A 26,934-nucleotide genomic window follows, 5' to 3' on the forward strand; every position below is an offset into this window, starting at 1 on the left:
GTATGGCCCCCAAAACAAAACAAAACATTATTATAAGAGCTGGTGAGGGGAACTCAGGACACTCTACTACAAGCATAGAGAAAAAAAAATTAAATCTCCATTTAAAATTATGATTTGCATCTATCAAATAATTATTTCCATCAAAAAATTTTTTCTGAGACAATTTTATATATCATACTTATTGATATTGACTTTAGTAATACTAAATGGAGAGATAACAATCATTTCTTTTTTTAATATATTTTATTTAAACACCTTGATTACATACATGATTGTGTTTGGATTTCAGTCATGTAAAGAACACCACCCATCACCAGTGCAACGTTCTCATCATCAATGTCCCAAATCTCCCTCCTCCCCACCCGACCCCCGATAACAATCATTTCAAATTACCTGTTGATCTAAGACTTGATCATTCCAATTGCCTTTGAGTTGTAGCAAGTAATATGAAGTAAATTGTGCCAGCCTGGAGGCAGGCTATGGTGCTGGGTGGGTGACAGGATATTGATGAAGGGAAGGTCACACTGGTGGTGGGATTGTTTTTTGAATTTTTTTTATATTTTATTTAAACACCTTTATTACTTACATGATTGTGTTCGGGTTTCAGTCATGTAAAGAACACCACCCATCACCAGCGCAACATTCCCATCACCAATGTCCCAAATTTCCCTCCTCCCCACCCGACTCCCACCCATACTCTAAACGGGCTGGTGTTTGAATATTTAATGTCAAATTACTATTATGAATAACTTGGTAAATCGGTGCTATAATGAAAATTTAGAAAAATATATGTTCGGGGGTGGAGAGATAGTACACTGATTAATACGTCTGGATTTCATTCCCATACCCACAGTCCTCCGTATATTACTGAGTGCAATCATGAAAGTCCCAAACTGTAGGACCTGAAACTGTAGGACCTAAACAGCATGACATTCTTGGGTCCTTGCATTGAACCTTGGCCAACTGACAACCCCTGGTGGGCCATCAAGCTCCTATGTACTACTTAAGAAAGAAAACCCTTAGAAGAAATGTTTGAGAAAGTATGTGTTTGAAAAGATGTGGATGAGAGATACTGATATTTGTGCTGCCTTTAACATGAGTACTTTACCCATTAACATGACAGCAAATATAGAGGTTTAGTTCTTTGGGCTTTTATAACTCATGTTTTTCTCAAGTCAGTCTTCTTTTAAATCCGAAAATCATTTTGCTTAAGTACTTTTAGTTTGACTCTACTTCATTTATAGTTTAAATGGGTATTATAGCGCTTGGTATAAAAATTAAGGTTACCTTAAAAGAATGTTTGCACAAGTGAGTGTAGACTAAAAAAATACATGTAGTGAATAGTTTATAATGTGGAATGATCACTGAAATATCAAGCACTCTAGTAATTATATTTCCTGAATAATATATGTTTGTGAAAAAAAAGTGGGTAGGAATGTTGCTAGCATTAGAACCCCACTTAATTAAAAAATATCTCATATCTTTCCATTATGCCAATTTCCTTAAACTATTATAAATTTGATGTAGGTAAGTAGAAAGCAAAAGAGCTAGGGAACTATATTAAAAACATAAGCATTTTAAACTAAAAATATTTCACGCCAAAATAAATAAAAGGAGGGATTCACAATATGAAATAAAAAACTATATGAAAAATAATTAAAATGTGCAGTTAAAAGTTGTTTTCCCCAGAGCCTTAAAGAACAAAGTATTCATCTATTTTCCTCCTACCTCCCCTAATAAAATGATCATATTCAATGTGCTTCAATCATCCCAATCCCAGAATGTATTAGAACAAAGAATGAGGCAGGTTTTATTTTGCAAATCCATCAACTGTGATATTCAGGTTGATAACCCAGCCACTAAGTCTATTCTGCAGAATGAGAGTTGACTCTTACTTAGAAACTAATATTAGTATGGTCTGTTTACCTGGATAATGATTTCTCTACTACATGAACCAAATATACTGCAAATATAGCATTTCAAATAACTGTTTTGTCATGAGTCTAAAAGGAAAGGATATAAAGAAGCAAAGAAACAGGACCATAAATGCTTAACCTAAGCATGGAATGCATTAGAAAGAGAGGACTTTAGTATCAGTGAGATTGATAATTTCTTATGGCAAAAAAATAATTGGTAAATGAAGATGCAGATTAAAAAAAAAACTATGAAAAACAAATGGCTGTTTTTCAGGTGCCAATTTCTATTAACCTCTCATCTTTTCGAGTTAAAAACTGGTACTGCAGACACTGACCAACGATTTATTTCTTTATATTTATACACACACACACACACACACACACACACACACACACACACACACATTGCAGATGTGTTAGTGTCCCTAAGCAAAACCTTAGTGGGTTAGGTAATTCTCACTAGGAATAAGCGGGTACACAAGGCAGACGAATATGAAATATGAAAATGAAATAAATGAGACCACACAAAATGAATTGTATGGGGACCCATGTCCAAGGGACAAGAGAGAAATTTACTTTTCAGCTGATGACATTTATAAGCACAAACTCTGGTATGCAGGGTGTTCTCAGGGAGAACAAAGAGCAGGAGAGCAGGCCTAGAATCTACATATTAAAACGACTATCCTATAGGTGAGAAAGACCCCTGCTAGAGCTGTGAAACAAGAGCTAGAGATGTTTTTGGTTTAGCAAAAAGCAGGTTTTTCAAGAAGCCAAGAGGAGAGAGACAGAGATATTTATGATGTTTATGTAGTTGCTGGAAAATAGATTTTAGGGGGGACGGAAATAATTGTTTACCATCATAGAGCTAGACTCAGAAAAATAAGCTGCTGGCGCCAGGTTATACTAGAAATATGAGTCACAAATAAACTAGCCAGCGGGGAACTTTTGGCGGGTTTTTGGTACTGACATTTCTTTGTCTGTAGGAATGCTGAGGCTGGATTTCTATAGTGTCCAAATAAAAGAGAAAATGTAATGTTACGGCCATGTTGGAATTACCGCCAATAATCCACGCAAAGGGTCAAATGATTGACTTCGCTGAGCAGGCCTTTTGGCAAATAATTCTTTGGGAGGAAGGCACTGCCCCAGGAAGGCAAAAAGCCATGTCTGGTGTGTGCTTTCTTTAAGTGGGGGGTAACACACACACACACACACACACACACACACACACACACACACACACACGTGTATATATATGCTTTGGAGAGCACACACTGTGGTGCTCAGGGGTGATGCCTGGAGGTTCTTGTAATTTGAACCACTGTTACACCTGCCAGCCACAAACTAGGCTCCTGCCAATATTAACATCAGGTATCTAGGTTATTATTAATAAGGACTGAAACTCCTTATTATTAGGATGTGACCCCAAGTATTTGACCCCAGTAGTTTTCCTTACACCAATTTCAACTGTGTACTTTATAATTATTTAGAAATAGGAGTGCTTTAGTGACTAAGTTATATTCTCAACATTGGCTTGATATTAGCTATTATTTCAACCCTTGAAAGACATTGTTGATAGTCTTAGAAAAGATAGAAATAAAGATTTTTTTTTTTTTTTTTTTTTTTGGTTTTTGGGCCACACCCGGTAACGCTCAGGGGTTACTCCTGGCTATGCGCTCAGAAGTCGCTCCTGGCTTGGGGGACCATATGGGACGCCGGGGGATCGAACCGCGGTCCGTCTCCTAGGCTAGCGCAGGTAAGGCAGGCACCTTACCTCCAGCGCCACCGCAAGTCCTAAACTAAAAAGCTAAATTATTTCCACAACTCATTTTATTTCTACTTTATGTGTTTGTATATACATTTGAAGAAAACACACACACACACATAAAATAAAGATAATGTGGGAGATTCTGATAAATGATTTCTTAAGGAAAATTTATTAACTCTATAACCTTTGAATAGTAGAGAAACAAACAATATCAGTAGATGTACAAATCAGCACAAAGTTCCCAGTTCCCAATCTTTGGTTACAGAATATGCCTCAAGCACTGGGGAACAAATAATAACCGTAACTTAAAAAGAAAAAGAAGAAAAAACCCCGAAGAAACAAAAAAAAAAAGTACCCGTCAACTCTTTCGAATATATATATATATATTTTTTAAGTCATATGGGGAAACTCTTTTATTCTACATTTCTTCCATCTTGGTCAATTTCCAATATAAACTGCTCAGGTAAAAAAAGGACAAACCATTATAGATAAAGATGATATTCCAAAAGAACCTTTTGTAGATATTATTGTCTTAAATAAGTAATACTCTGACTCTATCAGATTTGCATTCTGTAATATGTGGGTGCGAGGGAGAAGAAACTTTATTTTTCAAAACCCAAAAACTCAGAACAGCACAAGCATAACAAGAATTAGGTGAATGGCTTCAGAGGGACATTTTTAGCAAACCAGATAAAGAGAGTCTTTGGATTTCAACTTCTTCCCTGGTACTACTGGCAGATGCCAGTTGTGGTAGCAATTTTTATAATAATATAGGCAAAAAAGAGACTTGGTAGGCTGAGCACATTCATGGGACTTCACAAGAAATTTTATGCGCATAAAATGAAAAATCAAGGGGCCAGGAAGGTGGCGCTAGAGGTAAGGTGTCTGCCTTGCAAGCGCTAGCCAAGGAAAGATTGTGACCGCGGTTCAATCCCCCGGCGTCCCATATGGTCCCCCCAAGCCAGGGGCGATTTCTGAGCGCTTAGCCAGGAGTAGCCCCTGAGCATCAAACGGGTGTGGCCCAAAAAACCAAAAAAAAGAAAAAAATCAAGAAATGAATACACAAATATAAGATGCAGAAACAGAATACATCTAAACTTGCATAAAGCAAAAATGAAGAGGTTTTAGATATATAAACTATGAATTTTTGTATATGCAATAGGGATTGCATCTTTACCTACAAATGTGGATTATATACAGTACATTTATATTAAGATAAATCGGATCACTTATTATACTTGACAATTCAAACAGGATGCTTCAGATACGGATTGGAAGATGGTTCTATTCACTTGATTCCTCAGGTAGCAGTCCTTTGTGCTGGCTGATTAATGCTCTCTGTATTGGACTCAACAGTGTGGTAGATGAATGGATAAAGCTTGATATCTGGTCCAGGAGTAGAACAGTTTCTGCATTCTTCACTGTAATATCGTAGTAACAGTTTATATACTTCTCCTGGATAGTGAAGAGCCAAACAGTTTGCATAATTAGTTTTATGGCAAGCTACTAAAGAACAATCCAATTTTGTCTTTATTTGGGGGAGGGGGGATAAGTAATGGAGGGCACACTCAGTGGTGCTCAGGGCTTACTCCTGGCTCTGTGCTCAGGGACCACTCGTGGCAGATTCAGGGGACCATATGGGATGATGGGGATCAAACTTGGGTCGGCTACAGATTATCTGCTATACAGATAAATTGGAGTGGCTCTGGCCATTCCAATTCTGTCTTCATCTATTAACATATGAACAATATATTCACTCAGATTTGACTAGTAAATCATGAAATTCAAATGCCTAGAAGATTGGCATCATATTTTTAAATTACGAAAAACGTATTAGGGGCTGGCGAGGTGGCACTAAAGGTAAGGTGTCTGCCTTGCAAGTGCTAGCCAAGGAAAGATCGCGAACGCGGTTCAATCCCCCGGCATCCCATATGGTCCCCCCAAGCTAGGGGCAATTTCTGAGCGCTTAGCCAGGAGTAACCCCTGAGAATCAAATGGGTGTAGCCCGAAAAACCAAAAAAAAAAAAAAAAAAAAAAAAAAACCAAAAAAAAAAAACCCACATTATTTATTTATTTTTTTAGTTTTTGGGTCACACCATATGATGCACAGGCTATGCGCTCAGAAATTGCTCCTGGCTTGGGAGATCATATGGGACTCTGGGGATAAAACTGCGATCTGTCCTGTGTCAGCTGCATGCAAGGCAAACACCCTACCTTACCGCTGATCCATCACTCCGGCCTCAAGAAAAACATATATTTTTTTTAGGAGTTGGGGGAAACATTCAACAACTCTCACTCGACTGGATGGCTCAATGTGGAATCATTTGGACCCTGAGCTGCCAGGGACCTCCAAGGATTGCTTGGTGTTGCTAAGTGACCATGGGATGATGGGGATTTGAAAAAGGGTCCCATGACTTTGATCTCTATGTTATCTGCCCTATCTCCCAAGGTTTTCTTTCTTTTTTATTAATTTTTTTTGAGGGCTATATTTGTCAGTACTCATTAAGCCTATAGTGTGTTTTTAAAAATTACTCCTGGCTCTGCATTCAGAGATAACTTGTATTTCTCCTGTCCCAAAACTTTCTCTTCATATTTTTGGGGGGTTGAGGGGGTCACCTAGACATGCTCAGGGTTTCTCCCGGCAGCGCTTTTGGAAATATACATGGTGATAGCAACTGAATCCAGGCCAGTTGCATACAAGGCAAGTGCTTTACCCACTATACTATCTCTGGCCCCAGAGGCTCTTAAGTTTGAACTTAAGTTATGTCTCTCCTCTTATATGATGTTATATGATTATAATACTTATACAAAAGTAAATACAGGCAGTAACTTCAGCTTTTTTTTTTTTTTTAGCCACTCACAGCTGTATTCGGGGCTTACTCCTGGCACTGCACTCAGAGATCAATCCTGGAGGGCTTAGCAAACTATTAGGTGTTGGGGTTTGAATCTAGGTCACTCATGTAGAAGGCAAGTGGCTTACCTACTGTACTATTTCCCCCAACCCTACCCCATCTTCTTTATTTTCTGGAGTCTTACTTCAATAAGCTGATCTATTCACATTCAAATTTGCAATGGACTCTTTTCAAAAAAAGAATACAAATGATGTCCCACTAAGAATTTGTCCTTTCCACTAAAATGCACACTTAGTTTTTTTTTTTTTTTTTGAGTCATTTAGATCCATATTTAGCAAGTGTACCTCTTGGATATTGTATAGTTCATCTAGATACCAGTGTCAAGATAATTTCCAACTTACCAACAGTCAGTTTCCTTTCAGTAAGGAAAGTATGCATGCTGTAAATGTCTCTCATCAATTCTGAGTCCCCAAAGGTGAAATAAACCACATCTCGCTCAGCTACAGCAGCTGCCAGTATCTGTATTAAGGCTGAAGCAAAAGAGAGGAAACACAGCCATTTTATATCACTTCATTTATGAAGAAACCCTTAGTTCTTTCAACCAGAAAATTATTGTTGGTGTGTCATTTTTATCCTGTGTCCAAGACTGATAAACACAACATACATGTTACTAGAAATAAAAAATATAGAATAAGCCTTCTAGTTATGTGATGCTTTAGACATGCTGCCAAAAGTGTCAGTGAGACAGAATTCCCACACAGGCATCACAATAAAGTCTCACAAATAAAGGTACATTTGAGGCAGGACAATCAAAGGAACATAGTGATAAACTTTTTACTTGAATGAATTTGGAACTGAAATTTGTTTACGGGCCCGGAGAGATAGCACAGTGGTGTTTGCCTTGCAAGCAGCCGATCCAGGACTAAAGGTGGTTGGTTCGAATCCCGGTGTCCCATATGGTCCCCTGTGCCTGCCAGGAGCTATTTCTAAGCAGACAGCCAGGAGTAACCCCTGAGCACCACTGGGTGTGGCCCCAAAAACCAAAAAAAAAAAAAAAAAAGAAATTTGTTTGCTTGATTTAAAGATTTTTGTCTGAATACATAGTTTTTGGGCTTTTATATCACTGACTTGGGGCAGTTCTAAAGCTCTCATTAACTCTACCCAAGCATTTTCAAGAACAGTTCAGAGAGCATAACCTTGTCCCTCCTACATTCCTATTTTCATATCAACATTGCAGCATACAATGTGACTGAATACAATAAACAGTAATTCTGGTAGGCTGAAATGGAAGGTCATTGAGAACCAGTGTCCTTAAGAATCAAAGTTACAAATCATTAAGCCTATAGTAGGTTTTAAAAATTTTAGTTCTTTTATAATCTTAACCCCAATAGGTTTGTTTTTCCTCCATTAAAAAGAAACTAAAATTCAAAATATATGGAGGATAATATTTGTATAGTTTTGATTTGGGAAGACATGTTTATCATGGCAAAAAATGGGATAGAAAGAATCTAATATTTATAATGGAAAGCAAACTAAAATAAGTGAGCCTAATTTTATTCCAAAAGAATAATAGGATTATGTTGAAAGAAAACAATGAAAGAAAGGGAACCAATCAAAGTAATTATAGATACAGTATTTGACTTATATTTTTACACTAGGCATAAAGGAAAGAACTTTAAATAAATATGTATCTATTTTTTTTTCATTTTTTTAAATATATAAGTCTTTAAGCACCATGATTACAAGCATGTTTGTAGTTGGATTTCAGTCATAAACAGAATACCCCCTTCACCAGTGCAACATTCCCACCACCAGTGCCCCTCCTCCCCCGCCCCTGCCTGTATTCACGAAAGGCATTTTACTTCTGTCATTCTTTAACATTGTCATACTAGTTATTAGTGTAGTTATTTCCCTAACAGCGGTCACTACTATATGTAACTATTTTTTACAGGGTGTGCTTACCATAGTAGTCCAGGGAAAGGCATTCTAAAATGATTTTAATGAAGTAAGGGAGAAAACATGTGTAAACCGTTGCAAACTGAGATATGAGAGAGAGAGGAGGGGGGAGGCAAAAAAAGTATTAGGTTCACTTATTGTTCAGTTCTTGGTATATACTTAATGTTCCCCCTGAAGCCACTTGGAGGGCTGGGGAGGTAGTTCAGAGTGCTAAAATTCATAGCTTGCATAGGCTCCCAAGCAGTGTTGTGGTACCCCTGACAAAATTGGTAAGGGAAGAACTATAATGGGATAATAAAATAAGAAATTTATTGTATCTGACAAAAACAATTGCTAAAAATGAGTTTTCCTCAAAAATGAGCTAAAAGGCTTTGTGGCTAGTGCCATGTTCAGGGTTATTGGGATTATTGGGGCAGGGAGAATTCACAAAGAACCTTGTATTTTACTACAGAAAGAACAACAGCAGAGTACATTTTTTTTGTTTTTTTTTTTTGTTTGTTTGTTTTTTGGTTTTGGAGTCATACCCAGTGGCGCTCAAGGGTTATTCCTGGCTCTGTGCTCAGAAATTACTTCTGGCAGACTCACGGGATCATATGCGATCTTAGGGATAGAACCCAGGTCGGCTGAGTGCAAGGCAAATGCCCTACCCACTGTGCCATTGCTCCGGGCCCAAGCGGAGTACTTTCTCTTTTAGCCTACTTGCCAACTTGCATTTAAATAAAAGAACAATCAGGAAAATCTGGATGGTGTGTATGGAAAATTAGCCTTAAGAACAGAATGACGCAACTTGGCAGCTTTGCCACTATGGCAAAATGAATAGGTCCTTCAGATGAGGAGGGTTTAAATCTCAGTATCACTGCTTTCTTGCTTTGTAATCCTAGTCAAATTATTTGACCCTTCAGTGCCCATATTTCTTGACTTTCGAAGATATTAATATTTAATCACTTTTTATGAGTATTATATGAGTTAACTCTTATAAATCTTGACTTAGTACCTATAAGACTACAAAAAGATCAGATTTCACTGTTAGCAGTGGTTACTAATATTACCTGCTGACAGCCTCAATGGAAACCTATTCTATCGGTAGCCACCATTTTACTTATTTACTTTGTCTGACTCATTTGCTTCTGGAGGACACTCATCTTTTGTTATTCATATTTATTTGTATTTCCTTAATAGTTTAACATTGATGTCAAAAAGTAAATTATAACTTAGCTCCCTGCAGGTCAACTTAAGTAATTATTTTGGCACTTCATTGTGCTTGAAGTTATATTTGATGTTTTTATATCAAACTTGGAATCAATCCACACACTTGTTAGACTTTTTAAATTTATTCTCATCAATATGAGATACACAAGAGTTCACTTAAATATAAAAATTATCTATATTTGCAAAGGACTTGGAGATGTTATACATATTTGGATTTGTACATGTATTCTGATAAATAAAATCTTTTGTCAAGTGGTTACTGATGTATTTTTGCTCAAGATTAATATATATATTTGTAATTTATTTGTGTATGGATAGTCTAATATCAAATGTAAGGAGGAACATTATAGCAGAAATTGAAGGAATTAAATTCTCCCTCTGATTTTCAGACTGATTCACACAACCTAAATCAACTTCACTACATGGCTGAGAAAAACAAGAGCAAGTGAGTTACACGACTTTTCTAGGTTGTATTGCTAGAAAGCGAGCAAAACAACAGATTGAACTTAGGTTTCTGTCTCCAGTTCCAGCTTGTTTGTAACATGCTTCTTACACTGTGTACCCAAATAGGAATGTATGTAAAAAGGTTAGGTGAATAGTTTTTTATTAGGATTCACTTATTTTAGTAGCTCTATCAGGCTTAACTATAAGAGCTTATACATGGCTACAAAACAGCCTCTGAAGAATTTTTATTTTTATTTTATTTGGGCAAAGGGACACACTCATCAATGCTTAGGGACTGCATTGCACAATGGGCACTAACTGGGGCTGGAAAGACAGTGCTTGCCTTGTACATGACCAACATGCACTCGCTCCCCGGCATCCTATATTCTCCACCCACACGCCCTTCAGCACACCAGGAATAATTTCTGTCAATGCCAGTAATTTAGTATTTGTTTGTAAGAAAGAAAAAGGGCCAAAAAAGACTTTTGGAGGAGTCTCTCTCTTTCTCTTTTAGGGCCACACCCAATACTCCAGGCTTCCTTCTGATTCTATGCTTAGGGATCATGCTCTGCAGATCAGACCAGCATCAGCTGCATGCAAGGCAAGCAACTTAAATCTTGTACTATCTCTATAATCCCCTTAATAGAAAATTATTAAAGCCAAATTTTTATGCTTACTACAAAGTAAGAAGTGACTTTTGGCATATGAAAATGACAATTCATTAGTTTCTATTTTTATATGAAGTTCAAGTTAATTAGAAACCTTTTAAAATTGAATGTACCAAAGTTTAATGTATGTATAAATTGGTTGAGCAGTCTCAATTAAAACTTTCTAACTTTGAGATTTCTTTTTTTTTTTTTTTTGGTTTTTGGGCCACACCCTGTGATGCTCAGGGGTTACTCCTGGCTATGCGCTCAGAAGTTGCTCCTGGCTTCTTGGGGGACCATATGGGACGCCGGGGGATCGAACCGTGGTCCATCCTAGGCTGGCGCAGGCACCGTACCTCCAGCGCCACCGCCCGGCCCCAGTTTGAGATTTCTTAAGATACTCCAAAGATTAATGAGATCTAGTTATGGTACCTCACATATTATGGATACTTAATTAATATTAGTTTGAGTTAGGAAGTACTTTGGTACTTTAGGATCTCATATGTCTTATATTCTTTTCTAAATCTGAAAATATAAGGAGTGATAGCACAGTGGTAGGGCGTTTGCCTTGCACACAGCCAACACAGGACTAACCCCAGTTAGATTCCCGGCATCCAATTTGGTCCCCCTGACCTGCCAGGAGTGATTTCTGAGAGCGCTGCTGGGTGCAACTCCCCCAAAATATAATATTTAACTATCACTTTTGCTGCGTCTTTCTCAGGGCTTAAGATAGTACAGTGCATAAGTTGCTTGCCATGTACGTAGCTGGCCAGGGTTCAATCCTTAGCATCTTACTCAGTTCCCAAGCAAATGTTTTTTAGTGCAGAGTCAGAAGTAAGCCCTAAGTAGAGCCAGGTAAGGCCCCCAAACAAAAATGGAAAAAAGAAACAAACTATAAAATCTGTCTGTGTGACATTTTATATTCATAATTCAAAGAGAAATCAAAATCATTTTCAGTTTTTTGAGGAATCTCCATATTGTTTTCCATAAGGGCTGGGCTAGATGACATTCCCACCAGCAGTGAAATAAGAGTTCCTTTCTCTCTACATCCCTGCCAGCACTGATTGTTCTTGTTCTTTGTGATGTGTGTCAGTCTCTGTCTGTGAGATGGTACCTCATTGTAGTTTTGATTTACACCTTTTTTTTTGGTTTTTGGGCCATACCCGGCAATGCTCAGGGGTTACTCCTGGCTGTCTGCTTAGAAATAGCTCCTGGCAGGCACGGGGGACCATATGGGACACCGGGATTCGAACCAACCACCTTAGGTCCTGGATCGGCTGCTTGCAAGGCAAATGCCGCTGTGCTATCTCTCCGGGCCCTGATTTACATCTTTCTGATAATTAGTGATGTGTAGCATTTTTTCATGTGCCTTTCGGCCATTTGTATTTCTTCTCTGAGAAATTGTTCATTTCTTCTCCCCATTTTTTTGATGAGGCTAGATTTTTTTTTTTAAGTTCTGTCAGTACCTTGTGTATCTTCTATATTAGCCCCTTATCTGATGGGTATTGGGTGAATAGTTTCTCCCATTTTGTGGGTGGCTTTTGTATCCTAGGCATTATTTCCTTTGAGGTGCAGAAGCTTCTCAGCTTAATATAGTTCCATTTGTGTGTTCTCTGCTTCGACTTATATAGAGAGTGCTGTTTCTTCCTTGAAGATACCTTTAGTTTCAATATCTGGGAGTGTTTTACCTAAGTGTTGTTCTATATACCTTATGGTTTCAGGTCTGATATCAAGGCCTTCAATCCATTTGCATTTGACCCTGATGCATGGTGTTAGCTGGAGGTCTGAGTCTGTGTTTTTGCAAGTGACTGACCAGTTCTGCCAACACCACTTGAAAAAGCTTTCCTTGCTCCATTTGCATTTCTTGCCCCCTTTTTTTTAAATTTTTTTTTATTTCTTGCCCCTTTATCAAAGATTAATTGATTGTATATCTGGGAAGCATTCTCTAAATACTTTAGTCCATTCTACTGATCTGAGGGTCTGTCTTTATTCCAATATCATGCTGTTTTAATGACTATTGCTTTGTAATACAATTTAAAGTTGGGAAAAGTGATGCCTCCCATGTTCCTTTTCCCAAGAGTTGTTCTAGCTATTCGTGGGTGTTTATTGTTCCAGATGAATTTCAGGAGTGTTTGATCCACGTCTTTGAATAATGTTATGGGTATCCTTAGAGGGATTGCATTAAATCTGTACAATGCCTCAGGGAGTATTGCCATTTTAATGATTTTAATGATGTTAATCCTCCCAATCCATGAGCAGGGTATATGCCTCCATTTATGCGTATCCTCTTTTATTTCTTGAAGCAGGGTTTTGTAGTTTTCTTTGTATAAGTCCTTCACATCTTTTTTTTTGGGGGGGCCACACTCGTTTGAAGCTTAGGGGTTACTCCTGGCTAAGCGCTCAGAAATTGCCCCTGGCTTGGGGGGACCATATGGGATGCCGGGGGGGGGGGGGGAATTGAACCGTGGTCCTTCCTTGGCTAGCGCTTGCAAGGCAGACACCTTACCTCTAGCGCCACCTCACCGGCCCCAAGTCCTTCACATCTTAAGTTAAGTTGACTCCAAGATATTTGAATTTGATCCAGCTATACCACTCCTAGAGATATACTCTGGGAACACAAAAATACAATACAAAAATCCCTTCCTCACTCCTATATTCATCGCATCACTTTTCACAATAGCCAAACTCTGGAAAAAACCAAGGTGCCCTTCAACACATGAATGGCTAAAGAAACTGTGGTACATATACACAATGGAATAATATGCAGCTGTCAGGAGAGATGAAGTCATGACATTTTCCTATATATGAATATACATAGAATCTATTATACTGAGTGAAATTAGTCAGAGGGAGAGAGACACAGAATAGTCTCACTCATCTATGGGTTTTAAGAAAAACTAAAGACATTGAAATAATTCCCAGAGTTGAGGGCCAGAAGGACCGGCTCAAGATATGAAACTCACCACAAAGAGTGGTGAATGGAGTTAGAGAAATAACTATGCTGAGAACTATCATAACATTTCAGTTAGTGAGGGGATGTAGAAAGCCTGTCTTGAAGACAGGTGGGGGTGGGGAAGGGAAGAGATGAGATGGGGACATTGGTGATGGAAAGGTTACACTGGTGAAGGGGGGTGTTCTTGTTATGAATGAAACTGAACTACAAATATGTTTTTAATCACAATGTTTAAATAAAGAAATTTTAAAAAACAAAAACAAAAATCATTTTCAAAGATATAAATAGAAAGAAGATATAAAAAAGCAATTCATAATGCAGCTCAACAAGTTGAGGCTTAAAGAGTTTCTTTATATCCAATAAGGAAGGGGCCGGAGTGACAGCACAACAGGTAAGGTTTTCTATACTTGGCATCCCATATGGTCTCTGGAGCCTGCCAGGAGTAATTTCTGAGTGAAAAGCTAAGATTAATCCCTGAGTACTAACAGGTGTGTAAACCCCCCCCCCCCAAAAAAAAAAAGAAGACCCAATAAAGAAAAAAGAGGATGGTATCGTATCAAATATTCTCTTTCCTTTCTCTTATAACTTCCTTTTTTGATTATAACTTTGGAAATCTGGTTGAAGGATTCTTTTCTCTATGGTAAGAATATTGTCCTTTATTTGTAGAGGTGGGAGTTTTGGAAATACTGTGGCTATGCACAGGTCTGATAAGACTTAGTTCTGTGCTCACAAATCATTCCTGGTGGTAGTCAGGTAGTCAAACCAAGGACAGCTATGTGCAAAGCAACCACTTTATCCAGCTCCACTCTTGATTTTCTTAAAACAACTTATTCATTCATGATTTATTTATTTTTTTGGTTTGGAGGCTACACCAATATTGCATGGTCCTAGTGGTGTTCAGGAGTCTAAATAGTGCCAGGAATTGAACTTGCATGTGTAAAGTGCTCTACCATTAAATCCAAATTAATAGCCCTCACTCACCTTTTAATCTAGCATCACCCCCAAAGGCACCACAACCCCAATTTCCTGTGGCTACTGCAGAAAGATTCTCTGAAGAAACTCCAGGACGAAGAAATCCGCAGTAAGCCTATAGAATAAAAGAAATAGCAAAGGCATTAACAGTATTATTAATCGGTATACTAGGAACAGTATCCATTATTAAGCTTATGTTATCTTATCTTTTTAAAATTTGGAACCATTAAAATGAAAGGGAAGATTAGAAAATCCTGGGAAAACACACGAAGAAAGAAAGAAATTATCAACTCAAATATTAAATTGTTTTGATGGTTGGAAATCTAAAATAGAATTTCACAGGTCTTTTCCTCATTGTAGCAAATGTAAACAGAAATATTAGTTACATCAAGAGCCAAGGGGAAACCAAATATGCACTATAAGTAAAGGCATTGTTTAAGAACATGACACTGTTTCCTTTGAAAACTTAATAACCTTTTTTGTTCTATTAAGGTAGTTATTACTATTATGCTACCTCAGCACTCTCTTTACTGGACTAGAGTAATAACTAGGATTAGCTTTTAGATGTGCTTTCTGCTACTGATGTGCAAACAACTATATTTTTTTTTTAAAAAAAAGGACTCCTATAGTGGAAAGTTTCCAGACACCACCAAAGGACCAAGGGGAGAGTAAAAGAACATGTATGGTGCCTATAGTTATTCCCATGACAGTATACTTCAAGGGCGGAGAAACCCTGTATCTCTTAGGCCAAGGGAATTCCCTTTCTAATTTCCCCAATAATTACTGTGCCTATGCTAGAAAAAGAAAAAAAGAGAGAATCACAAAATAACTTTTTCTTTTTGGTTTTGCTATTGTTGTTGTTGCTTGACCCCCCCCCTCCTCCCCCACCCTCTGTGGGTTTTCTTTTGTGTGTGTGTGTGCTTTGTATTTTTTTTTTTTTTTATTTCAGGACCGTGGGTATTGTGTGGTTGGTGTCTTTATTGCTGTGGTGCTTTTTGAGGTTTTTTTTTTTTTTTTAATTCTTTTTAGTACTGTTGTTTCTCCCTTTTCCACTTTCTTTTCTTAAACTGATATTCATAGCCTCTAGAACAGGGGTCCTCAAACTTTTTAAACAGGGGGCCAGTTCACTGTCCTTCAGACTGTTGGAGGGCCAGATTATAGTAAAAACAAAAATTATGAACAAATTTCTATGCACACTGCATATATCTTATTTAGAAGTAAAGAAACAAAATGGGAATAAATTCAATATGTGGCCCGTGGGCCGTAGTTTGAAGACCCCTGCTCTAGAAGGACTCCTCTCATTTTTTGCTTATTTGATTTTTACCCCATTTTATTTTATTTTTTTCCCTTTTCTTCAAACAGAACCACATAATTTGAACCATCTAATTACGCCTCACAAATTGAGGGGAAAATAATGAAGGGTACCAAGATCAGACAGTCGTATAAACATTAAGTAGAAATAAAAAAAATGATCAGACTTAAACACCAAATCCAAAGCCAACAACAACAGAATCGACACCCAATCTACAACATGCTAGACACAGAGGGAACCACTTATACTAGCAACCCAGGTGGTGAAGGAGGGGGATATGGGATGCATGCTGGAAAAAGGGGTGGAGGGAGGTCAATATTGGTGGTGGGAATGCCCCTGATTCAATGTCACTATGTACCTAAAAAACTTACTGTGAAAGATTTGTAATCCACTTTGGTCAAAATAAAGATTAAGGGGTCAAAGAGATAGCACAGCGGTAGGGTGTTTGCCTTACATGCAGAAGGACAGTGGTTCGAATCCCGGCATCCCATATGATCCCCCAAGCCTGCCAGGAGCGATTTCTGAGCATAGAGCCAGGAGTAGCCCCTGAGCGCTGCCAGATGTGACCCCAAAACAAAACCAAAACAAACAAACAGACAAACAAACAAAAAGCTGTAAAAAATAAAGATTAAAAAAAAAGGACTCCTACATCTGGTTACAAAAAAAAGTTTTAAAATCCACTCCAACTTTAAGAATCTAATTTTAAAACTCTTCTTTAAGCTAGAATTTTTAAAGTTGACATCTGAGAACATTACAGTACAATGCAATCCAATTCAATGTTGTAACTAAAGTATAAACAAGTAGTTTAAAGGAGGAGGCTGCAGCTTAAGATCCCAGAATATTTGGTTTCTATTTCTTTGTAGCTAGCCTAGTTGCTCTTTCTGTCCCCTATGGGTTCTTAGTTTTCTAAAACTAATCAGACTACAGTAAAATGTTCAATATAAGAGAAAAACAAATTTCTTCTGGTTCTCAAAAGCACCAAACTCTAAACTATTGCTGTGTATAGTAGTAAATACATTTAAAAGAATGATCTGTGACAAAAGCTGAGAAAAAACAAGAATAAAGATACTTCTATAAAACCCACACATTGAAATAGAGTATATTGCTCTCTGAATTTTCCACAAAGTTATAAACATGCACTTTAAATATTGACTGGATGAATTACCCAGGCTATTCTTTCCACCCACTCTTAGCTGTAAATTCAGACAGATATTAATTATAAGTTGTTATCAGACCATTATTAAGGATTGGTTCAGAGTTATGCTAGACCTCACAAATTACCTATATAACTAGATACATGGAGCTTCTGAAAATCTTTAAGGCCAAAAATACCAAAGATCGGACTGTTTTTGAGGTGTTGCTTAAAATCTCTGCCTTTATGTCAACAAAGGGAAAGAAGAAACTTTATCAAAATAAGCATAACATCACTTGGTCACTTAGTTTCCTGTCAAATTCTCCTAAGATAACTAAAGAGAAAGATGTCTTGGTCTTCTGTTTTATGTCTCTAATTTATAAATGATGCCAGAATGTTTTCAGTCATTCCTCTCTTTACTGTCTCACTTATTGGCCTTAGTGTTTCTTCAATTAGCATTATCAGTTCAGGGCAATTAATGACCAAAAGTTTGAAACAGATTATTAGAAATGATACTTATATAAAGTACTAAAAAAAATCTACCAGAAGCTGGATATATCTCAATAAGCTGGAGTACATGCTTACATACATGAGGCATTGTTATCCTGGGTATATAAAGTGTTCTCAAGATCAACACAACAGAAATACAATTTAAAAAACTCTATAAAAAATGGGGAGAAGAAATGAACAAGCACTTCTCAGAGAAAGAAAGATAAGCAGTTTGCCAACAGTCACATGAAAAAGGACTCAGCATAACATAAGGAAAATCCAAATTAAGATTTGATGAGTCGGGTATAACAAAGAATTGTTTTCAGACAGTTTGTTGTTATTATTAAAAGTTTGTGTAGGGACTGGCATTTGTACAGCCAAAGATAACTACATATTTCATTATATTAATAAATCTTATAATTAAAACCTAATTATATAAATTTTAAAATGTTTTTAAGAATTCAGTTAAGTCTTTTTGGTTATGAGAACAATTTGAAGAACTAAAGAAAATCTCAATGTTTCTACAGGTTTCTAAATCTAGAGAACTGTTAATATTAAATTGAATGGTAACATTAGTTATGGTTAAATAGTGAAAATTTGAACTAACAATAGGTATAGCTCATTTTTATATTTCTGTAATATAATAAAAAGGAAATGATTATGGTAGAACTAAGTGGACAGAGTGCCACGACTCTATCATAATAATACCAAATTATCAATAAGCAGTTTATAATGAATATATCTATAATAAATTAATTTGACTTTAATGCTTTATCTATCTTAATCCTGATAACAAACCTGGTAGGGAAAATATTGCCAGGAACTCAGAAAAAAATTTCAGTGCTTATTCTATACAGTTTTAAAAGAATAATGTTCCAAAGGAGCTAAATGTATTTGATGAGATAAATGCAAGTGTTGGGCTAATATCAAGCAACAGTCTATCTGGCATCAGTAATCAAACAATTACGAAATGGAAAGTACATCCTGTACAAGCTGACAGAGCCATTAAATCAGGAGAGCTGTGAGCAGACATACTGACACTGCAAGAATTACCAGAAAACATTAATTTTGGCATTAATAAAATGACAGTAAACAAATGATAGCTGCCAGATGAATAAAAAAATAAGGTTACTGGCCTTGTTAAGTTCACGTTTGATTTTCTCAGGCACAAACTGGTCGAGGTAACGTCTGAAGTGAAGGGCATCAATGGCGACTATTTCTGTGCCACGCCTCTGCCAGTCATCCCTGGGGCAGGACACAAGGAAGGAAAGGTGAGGAATGATTAAAGCTTCTCACAAAATGAAGCCCTCAGAGGTTCATGTTTCTGAGACTTTTGGCAGGGCTAAACTACTGAAAACTAACAAACCAAAGACTATTGCTCTCAAGAGTTCAGAGAAACCATTTTATTTTTAGATTCTAAGGTAGACTATCAGGCATTAAAAGACACACTGTTAAAGATACAATCAATCATTTCATCATTTTCAGAGGGTCTCAGAGCAAAGATATTTGGGTGCAAACAAAGAAACTTAGTAGTTGTTTATTTTCCTCTAATACTAAAAGCGTGCCATTTCTATTTTTATAAGAAATCATTCCTCTGAGGCTTGAATAGTAATAGCACAGTGGGGAGGGTGCTTGCCTTGGACATGGCCAACCTGGGTTTGAATAACAATTCCTGTAGTCCCCAGATCCCACCCCTATTAATTTCTGAGTGCAGAGCCAGGAGTAACCCTTGAAAATCACTGGGTATGGCCCAAAAACAAATAAAAAGATTACAAGCCTATCACTGGGCTTGTAATATCAACACATACTATCCATTAAATAAACTAAAATACTATCCATTAAATAATCTAAAAAGTAATATGAAAAAATATAATACATGTATATGTATGTAATGTGTAATATAAAATGTAAAAAATGTTTAACGACTCAGTATAACAATCTACCTACTTAGCTCAACTTCCACTTACGCAAACTTTTAAAAAACAACCAATATGGCCCGGAGAGATAGCACAGCGGCGTTTGCTTTGCAAGCAGCCGATCCAGGACCAAAGGTGGTTGGTTCGAATCCCAGTGTCCCATATGGTCCCCCGTGCCTGCCAGGAGCTATTTCTGAGCAGACAGCCAGGAGAAACCCCTGAGCACCGCCGGTTATGACCTAAAAACCAAAAAAAAAAAAACAAAAACAAAACCAATATACCAAAGCAGATAATAAAACAGAAAAGACTGGGTGAGTATGTAATTCTGAAAACATGAAATTCCTAATATTTCACCTCTTTATAAACTTGAATATATTGATACTATGAATTTTCCACATGACAAATGGCAAGAAAAATCTTCGTGTTGGTCTAAAAATAATGAAGAATTAACACTCAGATCATTGAAGCAACCACATATTTTAACAAAAACAAAAGGAAAGAGACCAGGGCAGGACTTAAGATATTAACCAGAATAAGTTTGTGGGCCAAGGAGGGCCTGGAGTGCTGGAGTATATGCTTTGCATAAAGAACCCAGGATACTCCCCAAACACTAAAGAGAGCAACCCCTGAAGCACCATTCCAGAAGTACTTGTGGGTATGATTCAAAAATGAAAACTAAAAGATAAGTTTGGAACATTAGCAAGAGCAGTTTTTTTTTTTTTGGTTTTTGGGCCATAACTGGCGGTGCTCAGGGGTTTCTCCTGGCTGTCTGCTCAGAAATAGCTCCTGGCAGGCACGGGGGACCTTATGGGACACCGGGATTCAAACCAACCACCTTTGGTTCTGGATCAGCTGCTTGCAAGGCAAACGCCACTGTGCTATCTCTCCGGGTCCAAGAGCAGATTTTTTTAATCATGAAAGTTCCTTTTAAAAGTTATACACACATACAAGTTTTCAGTGTATACATGATTGTAGAATTTGAAGAATAATATATTTCAGTTAAAAAAAAAAAAAAAGACAGACCAAAACTATAGGTTCTGTTATTAACTGCTTAGTGACACGAGGCAAACAATCTCAATGAAGGTTTCCTTTACCTAACTAATCTCACATCAAAGTTAAGGTTAAGTAAATAGGCTGCTAAAAGTTATCTGCTATAATTAGAATTGATTCTAAATAAGGTTGGACTAAGAAGTAAATCTCCAATGACTGGAGATTTTGATTTTTATTCTTCTGTTCTTTCTTTTGGGATATGAGTTAAGTAATATTATTTTAATCACTAATAAAATTATGTTGCTGAATTTAAAAAAAAACTTTTGTTACTGAAATAAGTAAAAATAGAAAGGAGACAAAAATATACAAAGATCAAGACCATGTTCCCTAGCTTTTAGCTGTGCAATATTAGATTAAGAATCAAACTCACTTTTCACTCCCATCTTCATGGCTGCGAGCCCAGCGATAAGTTTCAGCATATCCTGTATATTCACTGTATTGTTCAGTACCTGAAACAAATGATTTGCCACTATTATTTTTTCTTACAAACTGCCTTCAAATAGATCTTTCTTGGAGAGACAGTACATATGGGAGTGCGTCTGCCTTTCTAACAACTAAACCAGGTTCAGTCTCTGGCATGGCACTCCATAAGATTCCCTGAACCACAACAGGTGTGTGTGTGTGTGTCTGTGTGTGTGTTTGCATGCATGTGTGTATTTATATGTGTGTGAGAGCACAGTCAGGAGTAAATCTTCAATACTACTGAGCATGTTCCTAAAAATAAATGAAACAAACATAAAAACTAAAAGTCTTGATATATCTCTATCTTAATTCTAAGTATCAATTTAAAAAGCACTGGTCTTAATGGCTTGTTATTATTTACTATAAAGGAAAAAAAGGGGCCGGCAGACAGTATAAAAAGCTTGCAAGTGAGAGGCTAGGCTTGGATCTCTATTATGGTCATCAAAATGTAATTAGAAGCAACCACTGAGCAGCACATTTGAAGAAAACCAAGAAAATCAAAAACCAAGAAAAAAAATACAGAAGGAAAGGATAAGGGATAGGGGAAGGAGAAAGATCCTCCCCACCCAAGTACCACTACAATGTTTATTATAAGATTTGAGTGTTTCACTGTAAATATAGGAAACAAAATAAAGCTGTTATAGTCATTAAAAAAAAAATAAGGAGTAAATAAGCACTGGGTTTTACCATTAAACTTTAATATGCCTGCCAAGGTGGCAGAGGTTGGGGGGGTGATGAAGTCTGGAAGCACTGGTGATGGGATTGGTATTGAGATAATATGCCTGGAACTCAACTATCAATGGCTTTGTAGGCCATGATTCTTCAATTAAAAAAATAAGGACTGGGTATTATAAAAGCCAATGATCTTCAATGTTAGTAATTTACTTATTTATATATAATGTATAATATATATATATATATATATAATTTGACATTTATTTTGCTATTGAGAAAAGAAATTTTACATGAAGCTATGTCCTGACAAGAAAAGTCTCTTTGAATATGTTGCATTGGTGAAGGGGGGTTTTCTGTTTATGACTGAAACCCAACTACAATCATGTTTGTAATCATGGTGCTTAAATAAAGATTTTATATTTAAAAAAAAAGGGGGGGGGCTGGAGAGACAGCATGCAGGTAAGGTGTTTGCCTTTCATGCAGAAGGTCATTGGTTCAAATTCCGGCACCCCCTATGGTCCACCAAGCCTGCCAGGAGCGATTTCTGAGCATGGAGCCAGGTATAACCCCTGAGCACTGCCGGGTGTGGCCCAAAAACCAAAAAAAAAAAAAAAAAAAAAAAAAAAAAGAATTCATATAAAATTTCAGGAATTGCACAATTACAAAATGGACCTAAATTTATTTAACTCATAAAATAGTAAATTCATCAAGTAACAAATAGTAAAATAAGTTGAAGTAATATTCCTCAAATAGAAGTAATTCATTTGATATTTGCTGTATAATGCTTATTTACATATTTTATAATTGTGAAACAAGTTGGGTATCATATAATTCATTTCTATATAAGCAGAGTAAGTCTAACTGGCTATAATTAAACTATATACCACAATTCTATCTGATTATAGCTGATAGAAGGTACTTTAAATGTTTATGTGCCAACAGTACTTACTTATCAAATAAAAATATTAAGCTAAAAAATCTAGACTCTTCCTATCAATAGGCAAGGTACTTCTTCAAAGGGCTTTATATCTCTTGACATGAAGAGATATAAGAAAAATTAACATTCATTTTATATCAAGTTTGCATATATCAACTTGTATCAAGTTTGACATATGAAAGCAATGTTAATTCATCAGACAGGAATCTATCAGGAAGGTTGTTGTAAAAAATAACCAGATTTGGGGTATGGAAATCAAAGAACTGGAACATATGTTGTGCATGAACAAAAACCTGAGTCTGATCCCTGGATACTACCTGGTGGTCCTGGCAGCCCTCTCAGCAAAGGGCACTAGCATCGAATCCTCCCTCAGGCCTCTACATGAAGATCGGATTTATCAGACTGTCTAGGACAAAGATTATACATTTCTAACATATCTATATTTGTCTCCTGTAATGTTAGAATATAGAAGGGGCTGAGTATTTGCTGTGTAAACATATCGAAGATACCAGAAGAATGCCGCATTTACGGTTAAAATAGTAAGTACAGAAGTAATCTGAAGGTATTATGGGACTTATGTATAAATTTCAGATTTACATGGAGAATTTTTATAATTAAATATCACTAGATTTCAGTTTAATAAGTCTTGCCTTTGTTTCGGGAACACAGCCTGCAGTGTTCAGGGCTTACTCCGGACACAACGATTAGGGATCACTCAGGGGAACAGATAGGATGCTGGGCATCGAACCCAGATTGGCCACATGTAAGACAAGCACCCTACCTGCTTATACTATCTCAGTGTCATTTTGACTTCGATTTCCCTAATGATAGCATTTTCCCAAAGGCTAAAACATCAAGTATCTGGGGATCAACTTTACAAGGGTTGATGAGCATTTCTCAAGTGCCCGTTGACCAAAATAAGTGGATGATTCCTAGAGAAGGAAATCTTTATTTTCTTTCCTCATTTTTTTTTTTTTTAGATTTTGTGGGATTATTCTGCAAGTACTAGGTATACCCTAGATATCAACCCTTAATCTAATGTACTAAATGTAGATATTTCTCTAACTCAGTTAACTGTCTTTTTAGTTTTTAGCACTTGTTTCTTTTGCCATATAGAATTTTCTCAGTTTAATGAAATCCAATTTTTTTAGTTTCAACTCTGTAGGCTTTCAACATTGGCATCATATCATTGAAGACTCTTTTGAGGTCTTAGGTCTTGGAATATTCTGCCTATGTTTTCCTCAATGTACTTTAGAGATTTCATATCTGATATCAGGTCACTTTGAGTTGACTTTTGTGTAAGGTGTGAGATATACACGCAGCTTTAACTTTTTACACATGGCTATCCAATTGTTATACCACCATTTGTTGAATAGGCTGTCATTATTACACCATGTCATGTTTTCAGCTTGCCAAAAATTAGCTGACATGGGAGTTTGTCATTGTATATTCTGTTCTGATCTACTATCTTTATTCCAGTACCATACTGTTTTGATCAGTATTATAGCTGATCAGTAGTATAGCTTCAAGTTAGGTAATGAGATACTTCCCAGTTTCTTATTTTTCAGAATAGTTTTGGCTATTTTTTATTTTATTTTGTTTTTCTTAAAAATTTTTTCTTTTGGTTTTGGGACACACCTGGCAGTGCCCATGGGGTTATTCCTGGCTCTACACTCAGAAATTGCTCCTGGCAGATTCAGGAGACCATTTGAGATGTTAGGAATCGAAACCAGGTCAGCCATATGCAAGGTAAATGCCCTATCACTGTGCTCTGACCCGGGGTCCCAAGATAGGGGGTGGTCTTTTATGATTCCACACAAACTTTATAGTTGACTGTTCTAAGTCCTTGAGGAATGTTGACTGTATTTGGATAGGGATTGCACTGAATCTATATAGTTTAGGTAGGACAATCATTTTGATATAATTATTCTTCCAATCTATGAGCACTGAATGTTTTTTCATTTCCTAATGAAAATGAAATTCTTCAATTTCTTAAGTGTTTTGACATTTTTTCTTTCTTTCTTTTTTTTTTTTGGTTTTTGGGTCACAGCTGGCAGCACTCAGAGGTTACTCCTGGCTCTATGCTCAGAAATCGCTCCTGGCAGGCTTGGGGGACCATATGGGATACCGGGATTTGAACCACCATCGTTCTGCATGCAAGGCATACACTTTACCTCCATGCTATCTCTCCGGCCCCTTGACATTTTCAATGATATAGGACTCTCACCTCTTTTGTTAAGCTGATTACTAAGTAGTTGATGTTTTTGGACACTATTTTAAATGGGATAAATTCTTTGATCTCATTTTCCTCTGATCCATTATTTGTATAAAGAAATGAAACTAATTTTTGTGTATTGACTTTATTGCTGACTACTTTGTTTTATTGGTTTATTGTTTCTAAGAGTTTTTCCATGAACTTTTTTTAGGTTTTCTCTCTCTCTATATATATGTATATATATATCATCATGTTATCTGCAAATAAAGATAATTTGACTTCCTCTTTTCCAATTTTGATCCCTTTGATTTCCTTCTCTTGCCTAATTGCTATTTGTAGGGCTTCTAATAAAATGTTGAATAACAGTGAGACAATGGACATCCTTGCCTTCTGCTTGATTTCAGCAGGAATGCTTTCAGTTTCTCACTGAAAAATTAAGGATAACATTGGCTATGGACTTTCCCCTCCTCTCCCTGCCCTGGCTATGGGCTTTTTATAGATAACTATTAGTATCTTGAGAAAATACTAAAGGGCATTTTTGTTAAAAAGTACTAACATTCTATTTAATTAAATTTCAAATCATAGGGAAAGGAAAGAGACAGTATGGGAATTAAGGCATATGCCTTGCAAGTCAACTCTTGTTCAATCCCTGGCACAGCCAGTTGTAACCACCCTGCACAAACAAAATGGGTTGAAATCTACTGTTCTGCATTATGTGTTCACTAAACAACATGAAAACGTTCTCAACCACCAATGATATACTTCGTTATTGAAGTGATTTACTGAATGGTAAAGATAAATAGGAAAGACAGAGGCAAAGAAAAGAAGAGTTTCAATTCAATATCTGTCTCTTTATCCATCTATCTGAAGAGTTTTTATCTCAGGCTGCCCAGGATCTCAAAAAAATTAGATAACATTGTGTGCATATAAACATTTGCCCATTTGCATGCCTGGCCTGTTTCACATTCATTTAAAAGTCTGATACCAACCAGATGCCCCACATTGATGATAAATTTAATTTACTTCCAATTTCTCAAAGTCTTCTACAGATTCAGGCAGCACAGTCACAGCCATTAGCTCACTAAGCCTGGATGCATCATTGAAGGAATGGAATTGATCAGGCAGATAGATTACAGTATACGGTTAAGAGTCTCCTAAGAAGACAGATGGCAGAAATCCAACATCAAATAGATGATGAAATGGCCATTTCCATTAAGGCAACATCCCATCACAGATATTAATTAGAAGCACTATAATAAACTTAAATAGATGTGGGGGAAAATGCTGAGTTAAAAGTCACCCTGGATGTCCTTAGCCTAAGAGAATTAAAGATCTGAAAGTGAATCATGGATATGTGATTTTCCATTCACTTAACAATGACAGGTAAGTTGGAACAGCAGTATTTTCACATAACAATCTTTATTTTGGGGGGCCGGTGGCTACACCCAGAGATGCTCAAGGGTTACTTCTGACTTTGCATTCAGGAATCACTCCTGCAGTGCTCAGGACATTGTATATAGGATACCAGGGATCAAAGCTAGGCCAGGCACATGCAAACAAGCATCTTACCCGCTGCACTCTCTCTCTGGCCCCAAAGTAATTTTTTTTGCTTTTTGGGTCACCCAGTGACGCTCAGGGGTTACTCCTGACTATGCACTCAGAAATTCCTCCTGGCTTGGCTTGGGGGAACATATGGGACACCGAGGGATGGGACAGAACGGTGGTACGTCCTAGGTTAGTTTAGAGCATGCGAGGCAAACACCCTACTGTTTGTGCCACCGCTCTGGCCCCAAATTAATGATCTTTTTAAAAATTGGAAGATTATCTTCAAAACATCAAAATGTTTTTTTTTAAAAAATGACTTTTTTCATTTTATGATACTCAGAAATCTGTATCTTTTTTTTCTTCTTTATTTGAACATCTTGATTACATAAATGACTGTGATTAGGTTTCAGTCATGTAAAGTACACCCCCTTCACTAGTGCAACCTTCCCACCACCAATGTCCCAAATCTCCCTCCATCCTACCCCAC

General features: G+C 36.9%; 1 protein-coding gene across 1 annotated transcript in view; it reads right to left on the reverse strand.

The window, feature by feature from the left end:
• Window positions 1–4,720: 4,720 nt before the first annotated feature.
• The window catches only part of PARG (poly(ADP-ribose) glycohydrolase), a 99,156-nt gene continuing 76,942 nt past the window's right edge, over window positions 4,721–26,934 (reverse strand). Inside the window, exons 14-18 of the mRNA XM_049790769.1 lie at window positions 20,984–21,062; window positions 18,784–18,892; window positions 14,724–14,829; window positions 6,935–7,063; window positions 4,721–5,136 (exon numbers count right to left, since the gene is read on the reverse strand). Of these exons, the coding sequence (XP_049646726.1) occupies window positions 4,982–5,136; window positions 6,935–7,063; window positions 14,724–14,829; window positions 18,784–18,892; window positions 20,984–21,062 (578 nt within the window). The 3' untranslated portion in view covers window positions 4,721–4,981. The remainder of the gene's footprint in view (window positions 5,137–6,934; window positions 7,064–14,723; window positions 14,830–18,783; window positions 18,893–20,983; window positions 21,063–26,934) is intronic.

Source organism: Suncus etruscus, chromosome 17 (genome assembly GCF_024139225.1).
Source record: "Suncus etruscus isolate mSunEtr1 chromosome 17, mSunEtr1.pri.cur, whole genome shotgun sequence".
NCBI classification, from domain to species: Eukaryota; Metazoa; Chordata; class Mammalia; order Eulipotyphla; family Soricidae; genus Suncus; species Suncus etruscus.